General features: G+C 45.5%; 1 protein-coding gene across 1 annotated transcript; it reads right to left on the bottom strand.

Moving 5' to 3' along the window:
• Window positions 1-2204: 2204 nt before the first annotated feature.
• On the bottom strand, window positions 2205-9049 carry NABP1 (nucleic acid binding protein 1). Its single transcript, XM_054381284.1, has 6 exons — window positions 8959-9049; window positions 8713-8851; window positions 5652-5723; window positions 4175-4247; window positions 3857-3923; window positions 2205-2392 (listed from the first exon to the last, which is right to left on the bottom strand). Exons 1-6 carry the CDS (start codon window positions 9047-9049, stop codon window positions 2205-2207), a joined length of 630 nt encoding a protein of 209 aa, XP_054237259.1.
• Between the last annotated feature and the right edge of the window lie 201 nt (window positions 9050-9250).

Genomic DNA, 9250 nt, shown 5'->3' with positions numbered 1-9250 from the left:
TTGCATTTTGTGAACAAGTAATCTGTTTATTAGCTTGATAAAAGCTCAAATGCATAGAGCTACAAACATCAGGCACCTCAGCACACAAACACAGGGTTCCCACCTATTTCAGGTTTTTTTTTTTATGCTGTAGAGAAGTCAAGACCACCAGGATTTGAGATCCATGGTGGAGATACCCCAATGAGTATGAAGTCCCCACCATGCCATCACTTGCAACCCTTACAGCCACTACTGAAAGCAAGGCTCTGACACACTTGCATCTCATTTACCTCTGGAACACATCATATGTACTTCCAACACTTAGAAGTCCTCTTGGCTTCCTTCTCACAAGCATATCCAAAGTCCTAATGCAACACTGCGTAAGAGGTTGTCCATGTATCTAGATTACACGTGACTTAAATAAGCAAGCAATTTAAAGTCCCTGAGTTACACATCACCACTTCCCCAGTAGTCACTGTGTGTTTTCTGGTTCACCATTTAGCACTGTTCTTCCATAACAGCACCTCTGGGTGACCTCCTGAGGCAAGGCCACCCTCTCATATTCAAGACAAGTTTCATAGTTCCACCTAGAAGCAAGTCTCACAGGATAACACTTTACCAGATGAGGCAAACAGCCCTCAGGTGTCTGGGGGCACAGGTCTCTCCCAAAGCTCCCTTCAGAAGTATGTTGCTGCTGCTGCTGCTTGTATTTGAAAGAAAGTTCAGTATTTCAGACTAAACAAGGAGCTTTTGACAATTAGGAGCATTTTTCAACAAATCATCATGATAAAAGTACTAAAAGCAGAAGTATCAAATGTAAGTAACTTGTAAACATTAGTGACATAATAGCAGATTCAATTAACATGGACAACCACATTAGACAACTCACAAATCAGAATGAGCCTTTTTGTCGTGAAGTCTTTATGGCTTGACAAAGAAAGTAAAATTTGTTTTTGAAATGGTTAGTGCAATTTTGTTTTTATTGGAGAGGTCAGCTTGAAGAAGAGTTAAACAGATGAAGCCAGGATAACACCTCAGTTTCCAAGTTGGTTTTGAACCTGATCTGAAACATGGCACTGGACTCTTTAAGTAGAGTCAAGACATTTGTGAACTCAGAAATAAAGCTGCAGCTATTGCCCCCCAGGAGACAGTGTGTGTGGGGGGCGGGGGGGATGTTTTAAGAAGTTCTTTAAGGGGTAATTCGTATTTCAAATATAAAGCAGAGGAAAGGAAGCTTAGCAGCTTAACAGCACCAGAAGTGCAGTTAGGCGCTTGGCCAGGATCTCTGCATTTCACACAAACAGCTTCATTTAACACATAATTCATTTGGAAAAGGGAAGGAGAGAAGGAAGGAAGAATGGAGGACAAGTAGGCAGCCTCACTGAAGAGATGGGTAAGGCAGCATTTGAAAACAGTTCCTGGAAATTCAGACTCCTGCAAAGCAACCTTCAGCTGTTACACAAGGAGTGGCTACAGTGCATTCCCCAGTACTGTCTGAATTCAGGTCCTCCTCTCCTGTCATTTGGTGCAAAGCAAGAATGAATATCCAAGCTTCTATCCAAAGCAAAACATCGGTGTCACTTTCCTTGACAGTGATCAGGGTGTTTATGGAAAATTTAAGTAGTGTGCATCTTTTTGGAATAGGCTTCAAGACACTCACCATGTCTTCAACTTTCATTTGAGTTATCCATTCTCTGATTCAGAAGACAAGACTAGGTGCTGGCACCACCATGTCCCTACACTTATTGCTTTTACAAGCTCTGTTTGTTCCAAGGACACGTAGTTCACCAGAGCATCTCTGCCCTTTCCCTTCGTTTCTCTTCCACTAAGCACACCCAGTAACCCTAATGGAAGTCACTGTATGCACACACAGGACATAATCAACCTTTTAAGGCTATATGGCTGACTAACAGAAAAATACATACACGTAACTGGAATCCTCTTGCATTAAACAAAGGGTACAGAGTTTTAATTGAGACTCTTCAACCCTTAATTTCTTAGATCCACCTTCTCCTCCTACCCCCTTAAAGTATGGGGAAGACTCACTGTCCTTCCCTAAAGCAAAATGAGAAATAGATCACATTGAGTTTGCTCCATAGACCAAAAGGTAAAAAACCCCCAACAATAAAGGACAAACTGTTCACAGTTAACTATAAATAAAAGTGCAGTAAGTGTTCAAGTAGAGTGTAGAGTTTAAGCAAGCTGTACAACCACGTTTGGCATAGTCATCTTTTAAAGGCTCTGCGTGGGTCCCTCCCATTACTGACAGCAGGGGGATGAGGCTGAAGGCTATTAGCTGGTGCTGGATTTATAGGTCCTCGCCCACTGCCTCTCCCACTACCTGCGTAACTGTGGCCATGGTTATATGTGAATGGAAATCCACTTGATTCAGGTCCAGTTTGTAAACCATTTCCTACAAAAACAGAGGAAAAAAGTTATCACAAGTTCCACAGGCTGAAATCGCTGCTCCCTTAACGTGAGTTTAGAACCAGGGAACACACAGAGTTTGCAGCAACCAGCAAATCCCCAGCACCAGAAGGAAAAGCCCCTCTAGCACTACAAGACCCCACACCACACCCCTTGCCTTTTTCTCCCCTCCCAGACTACTTCCCCTCCATACCTAAGCCACTCCCCCCCCTCCACTCTCAACCAAAGCAAGAAGGCTCAGGGAGTCACATGCTGTTTCTTTTCCCCATGACAGAGGCAGAAGCCTCCTGAAACCAGAGCGGTGCTTTCAGAAACATGCAATGGGACTTGTAAATCACACACTGAGACATTCCAGAGAGACAGCAGGACATCAGAAAGCAAGGAGAAACCAGGAAAGGAAAAGCAGGTTACACAAAGCTCCTTCTGTTATTCTCCACTGCTAGGTGCACAGAAACAGAAAGCTGCGTTGTGAAGTCCCACCACAGAAGCAACTCTGCCAGCACCAAGTTCACACAAACTTGGGCCTCTTAAGCATCACTGCTCATGTTTTGCTGGTAGGAAGAAGGACAGAGCTGAAAAGGCAGAATGAACAGCTGTCCACTGCCCAAAGCAGGGACATCAAGGAAGCACCTACTGGGCTGAAAGCCCACACCTCACCCTGGCACTGAGGAAAGACTGGCCTGAAAGCACCACCCTTCTTTGTGCAGAATAATTTATTTTCAAGGGAACAGAGAGGACTCATAAGAGACGTACAATAAGAGAAATGAAAATCATCTTGCTCAGGAGGAAGCAGGCAGTCACTAGAGTGACACAGAGCTTTCTGACGCCAAGTTACAGAACCAGTTTGTTGTCATCCACCAACAGGGCTTAACTCAACAACAGGTACTGAGTCTGGGCATCATAACCAAGATTTCTTCTCAGCTTACACCCCACTCAAGTCCCTGAAGCATTGTATTTAGGCTTCAATGTTTAAATACATGACAAAACGATTCAGCCAGGCCAAATCTTGAAATTCAGATTACTACCACTTGTTTTGGAGAGCTAATCTGGCAGGAAAGCCATGGTGAGGGGCAATATCAAGGAAGCAATTTTTAAAACCAGGGTGTCAGGTGGTTTTACAAACAAACAAAAGGCAAACAAACCAGCCCACCAGAATTTCAAGTGCTTGCAAAAACTCTTTGAAAGCATCAAAACCATTTAGCTTTAGTCAAGTCCCCTTATGAGATACAGGTACCTTGAATATTCTGATCTCTTCCAGGGAAGAAAACCTGATACCACTACTCAAAAAATAGTTCGATGCTTATGTGCTTGCAGTTTCAGGCCCCAATCTAGGAGACTTTTCAGGACATAGCAGCTTTTGCCCCAGAGTGAAGAACCCTTAGCAAGATCAATTTCTTATTCCTGTTAAGCATTACTCATCCTTTAACTTCCACAAAAGCAAGCAACTTACCCAGAGGCCCAAAAGTACAAGAACCCATATTGCTTGATGCAGAACTATTATTCTGTTCACCCTGTGCCTTCAGAGATATGTAAAAAAAACAAAAAAAGACATGGATCAGAGAGAGAAATTACACATTTTTACAGAAAGAGGCTGGTTTTTTCCCCCCTCGTGTTCTTACAGTGGCTTCACATGGAATTTATCTGCTACTCTAATTATTGTCTCATTATTATCTATCATTTCAAGTCTATTTTTTCAGAAGAGTCACATTGTGAAGTGTTCAGAACAAAGAGCACTTTATGCCAGAAGCCTCAGACAAGTTTAACATACCAGTTTGTTCTGCCCGACATGTTCTGAGTTAGGCTCACTGAAGTTTGGCACTTCTGAGTACACCATGCAGAACCTGGGGAGAAATCAGGATTATGAGGAAGCTCTAAAGCCACTTTTTAGCAGAGTTCTCAAGTCCACAGCTCAAAATGTTCTTGATATACCCCACCACCTAGAAGTACTAATCCATGCTCCACTGTTCACAGAACATCCATAGGTATTAGCAAGCTCTTTGGTCCCTTCAGAGGCCTGTGGTGAAACTGTCCCATCTTCCTGGTGAGGGTGTTTCAGACAACCAGAGGCAAATACACATTTACTCTAGGAGGTAAAATGGCCTAAAGAAAACAAAAAGTGATGAAAGGGCTCCCTTCACCTCTCTTCCAGTTGCACAATCTTGTCCAGCATCCACAGGGTCACCTGAGTCAAAGTCAACCACCCTGCTCGCAGACTGTGACTGCAACACATCACTAAGCACTTTAAACACTCTCCACAGTCCCATGCTATGGAGTGCTCCATACCACAGCACAGAGGAATCCAAAACAGAGAATGAAATTGCAAGCATCCTTTTCCACTCAAGGAGACCACGGAACAAGAGGCCCATCAACTCACTACACATGAAAATTATGGCAATGGGGATGGGAGGAGAAGAAAGATTTGGATCATCACACAACTTGGAGTGGTTAAGTAGAAGCGGAGCTTCTATCTCCGGCTAGGAGGGCACAGCCAAGGTGAGAACTTGCCTCACTCCAGGCAAGCTTACCCTCTGCTGGAGAGTAAGCCCATTGGATGACACTTTAGAGGTAATGGCTTTGCACCAAAGAATCTGCAGGTCAACCCTCACAAAATTCAGCTTCTGAATCACTTTTGAACCACTCAATAAGAGAGGTGGCCACCCCAGAGTCCCACCTCCCTGATGACGACAAGGCTTCTCACAGGACTTTGTGGAACAGCAGAAATACTCCTCTGGTTAGAAATGTGTCTGTTTTTCCTGCTGCTTATCAAGCATGTTACTCATGTCTGCTCTGAGGAGTCATCACTTCAGTCTGTGGGCAGTTTAAGGAAGGTTTAACAAGCCTTGCTTGTTTAGATTATGATTCACTGAAGTTACCTTTGTCTTCACTCTGCACCATCTGTAAAGCGTGACACACAGAAGGTTTCCACCAAAACACAGTGGTTACTCAAGCTGAGGTAAGCAGCACGGGTGAAGTCCTTTATCACGTACACAATTCCCATACTCCCAGGTAAAGCCCAGCCCTGTGCCACAATGGGGGATGACTTTTCTCACTATGCCTAGAATTCAGAGGGTCATTACCATAACAGCATGTAAAAACTCACCCCATGGCTGCTTGGACTTCATCAACCAACAGGCTTTTGCTGCCCTAGTTTCCCTTTATTAAGAGCCACCACGACTTACACTTACCATGGTGCTCTGCTGAGAGGAGAGGATGTAACACCTCAAGTACAAACACATAATACTTACTCCCCAATTTTATGCAGCTCGCCTACTCGTCCTGTGTAAAGCGTCAGGCATCCTTTCCACAGAGATGCATACCTGGCCAAAGAGAGAAGCAGCAAAGCAGTTTCTTAGTGAATAAGAAACATCACTGCCGAAAAAAAGAAAGTAGAAGCTATATTCCAAGACATAATAAGTACCAAAAGGAACAGACTACAAAAATCCCCAGGTATTCCAACTTCACCACACTAAAATCTTATAGGTGCCAGTTTTCCTTCTAGCAAAAGGTACTGGAAGCTCAGCTGAGTCCTCTGGCAATTCCAGGAAAGCAGCCAATTATTTTGAGATTGGATGTTCTTTTCTTGGCTGGAGCAACCCTTATGACTGTTCCTGTAGAGGAAAGGCACCTTGCCAAAAGCAGTATCTGCCTTACCACTCACTGACGACTCTCAGTTCTGCTTTCAGCAGGAGCCAGGGACCTTTGTACACTGGGCAATATAGATACTGGTGCTGACTGTAACAGGAAGCTCTAACTTTTTTAGTATAGGTCCTTCCTGGATTTGTTTGACCATCATGTTCCAAATGACATCTAGAAATGCAATGAAATCACGTTCTAATTGAGGAGGCTTTCACTTACAGAACAGCATGAGTGCATTCTACTACTTTATAGCAGCACTTGACTTCAAGCACTAGAATCTGAGCTAGACAAAGCTTCCTGTGTAAGCCTTTGTTTCCAGAAGGGACATCATGTATGTGAAGAAACTAACAAAAATGCAGACCAGAGACCAGGTGCAGCACAAAAGAGATCACAGGATTAGGGCTGTCCTCTAGCAAAGGAATAGGGAGCCCCAGCAACTACACTGTCAGGAGGCACTGATAATCTGGATGAATCACCACTTCCTTGTGCTGGTGATCTACCTCTGGAAGATACATAACCAACCTCCTTCTTGCCCTTTGCCTTATCTGTCGAGACTGGGAGCCATCTGGCCACACACACAGAGGCTGGAACAGAGGCAGCAGGGAGGAGCCAGGTCAGCAGAACACGGCCATAAGCAACAATAACCTTCTCTGCACTTCAGCACGGGCATCAAAGCATAGCATCTACAGTCATGGTGCCTGCCTTGGGAGTTTTCCGTCCATCTCTTCATAATGCTACCTTTCACTTCAAAGATTCCCTTTATGCCTAATCTTTAATAACCAGCTGGTTGAACAGTCTGGCAGAGCTACGAAATAATAAATGTAGAGTCAAACATACATTTACTGGGACAAAAATCCAACAAATCATGGGACTGATAACTTCCAGCACAAAGTTATTCCATGTATGCACACATTTTTGGGAGCTGGCCACAAAGCACTGAACTCCAGAACTACGTATTTAAAAATATTAACTGCAGCAGCTCCCTGTAAGAGTTCCATCAGCCAGTGACAAAAATCAGGAAGTGTTTGCATTTACAGAATGCATCTGCAGCTTGAAATTCAGCAGGGGGGAAAAAAAAATAAATTACATGCTTACACATGGAGCCTAACTAAGCTTTTCTGCTGGTAGCAGCAAGCATCCTATGCTGAAAAGTCAGATTAGGGTGTAGAGCTGAAATTTACCTGCCTTGAAACAGCAACATCACACACTCCAATTAATCCTACTTAAGTACAAAACTGTGTTTGGAGAACCTCATATGGCAGCGTGAAGGCTTTTTGCTCAAGATGAGAGCCAAAACAGGATGTATTCAGCTTTTACCACTTTACTCAGCATGCAGTCCTGAGCATGCAACTCATGTCAATGAAGGCATGACTTAGCCACCCACCAGGAAGAGTGACGTCACCTTGTAAATGTAATTCATTCTAGCCAAAGCCACTTTTTGACATGAAGAAATGCACTGACACCACAGAGCAGCTACAGTAGGCCAGTCACAGAGTACAGTAACAGTGCTGAATAGCATCACTACTCATTTGTCTCACTGCCACCTATGCACAGGGCTTTGTGCTGGCCAGGAGCTAGGGTTTTGTTCCACCCATTTCGGGGCTCCACATGATTTCCACACAAGCAGGCTTCCCCAGAACCATCTCTGCTCTGCTTCTAGAGTCAACCCATTTCCTCATGTAAAAGGACACTTGCATAGGAGGAAGCAGCTGTAGGTTTGGTGGCAAGGGTCATCCAAAACCAAGACTTACACTTGAACTACTTAAGGGCAGCTCAGCTAGCAGCTCCACTGGGTAACCTTTTACCTACTTCTTCACAAAAACAAATTAAAAGGGCCTTACGCTGCAGTTCCACCATCTCATGGGATGCTGTAGGCCAAAGGATCAGCATAATGGATTTCTAAGTGTAACTTCAACTAGCCTGAAGAACTCACTTTTCTACTGGCAAATATAGGAGCATGGAAAAGGATTTTCAAATTGAACCCAGCATTCTCTCACAGTTAACAAACATAAGTTTGGTGGGTTTTTTCTTAAATCAGATGCGAGATAAATTGCACCTAATCATACTAACATGCTAGGGTGTAGCCCTAGCATGACTTTTTACAGTGAAACCTGAAAGGTTCTCCTCTTCTGTCTGTCAATTTCTGTTAAACTCACCACAATGAAAAGCAGCTTTTCTGCCTAAGAGACCTTAATCATGGTCCCCTTTCATTAAGGAGCAAAGAACTATCTGTAAAATTAAGGGCATGCTTTTGACTTCCTTTCTTGATTTACAGACCAGGACTGACTTTTATGCTCCACCCATTCCAGAGTAATAATTTTCTTTAGGAGCTTCTTTTTTTTTTTTTTTTCCCCAAGGCCAAACCAAGCCTTTAAACACCACCTCCTCATTAAAAATACAAGCCCCTCCTAGCCAACTGCCAGACTGCGTGCTCACGCTAGGCATCTTCTGGGGTGGAAAAGGTGGATTTCATCTGGCAAGTGACCTGGGGGTGCTCCCTCTGTCCCAGAGAGCCAGTCCAAAGAGAGCCTGCTGTGTCATCCGTGCCTCTTAGGAGGCAGCCGAGCCGGCTCGTAACTCCAGCACCTTCACGTGGTGACAAAGGGCTGCCTGGAGACAGGCCCCGGGTGTGGGGGGGAGCGGGGCGAGCTGGCTCGGCCCCATACGCACCCTTTGGTCAGGCGGATGATGTCCCCCGGCTGGATGAGGCCGCCGATCTCGTCCCACACGGAGAGGGTGATGCTGCCCGTCTTATCCGCCACTTTGCAAGACCTCACTTCATGCCCATCCTTCGTCTTGGTGACTCGCCCTGCGGGGAGAAGCGCGGCTCAGGTGGGGGCGGGGGGATACGGCCACGCCAAGCCGTCCCCCTCCACCCGCGGGACACGGGGCTCGGGCGTGCCCGGAGCCACTTACCGATCTCCAGCACAATAAAGATGACATTTAAGTTTTTCAGTCCGGGTTTTATGTCTTTTATGAGGAAGCACGTATCGCTCGCCACGCTCATGCTGCGGCCGGCACTGAGGGTAGGGCTGGCGGGGCGGGCCGAGCCCGCATCCCGCGGGGGTGGGGGAGTGTGCAGCGGTGGTGGAGGCGGTAGCAAGGCAGCGCCGGGCAGGGGAGTTGGGGAGTTACCGGTGACCCTCACAGGGAACAAGGACACGAGCACCGAGGGGCTGCGCGCTGACTGTGCGGCACACCCGGCCCC

Source organism: Indicator indicator, chromosome 5 (assembly GCF_027791375.1).
Source record: "Indicator indicator isolate 239-I01 chromosome 5, UM_Iind_1.1, whole genome shotgun sequence".
NCBI lineage: Eukaryota > Metazoa > Chordata > Aves > Piciformes > Indicatoridae > Indicator > Indicator indicator.
Note: the sequence above shows the minus strand (reverse complement) of the source record. Positions and strands in the feature narration are given on the sequence as shown.

What these genes read in the sequence shown, in the direction of transcription:
- NABP1 (XM_054381284.1), bottom strand. Translation starts at nt 9,049, where the DNA reads ATGAGCGTGGCGAGCGATACGTGCTTCCTCATAAAAGACATAAAACCC. An exon ending in CTTTATTGTGCTGGAGATCG is followed by an intron (nt 8,852 to 8,958) that starts GTAAGTGGCTCC and finishes TTCTCCCCGCAG; the next exon opens with GGCGAGTCACCAAGACGAAG. An exon ending in TTGTACTTTTGGGCCTCTGG is followed by an intron (nt 2,393 to 3,856) that starts GTAAGTTGCTTG and finishes CTGTTTTTGTAG; the next exon opens with GAAATGGTTTACAAACTGGA.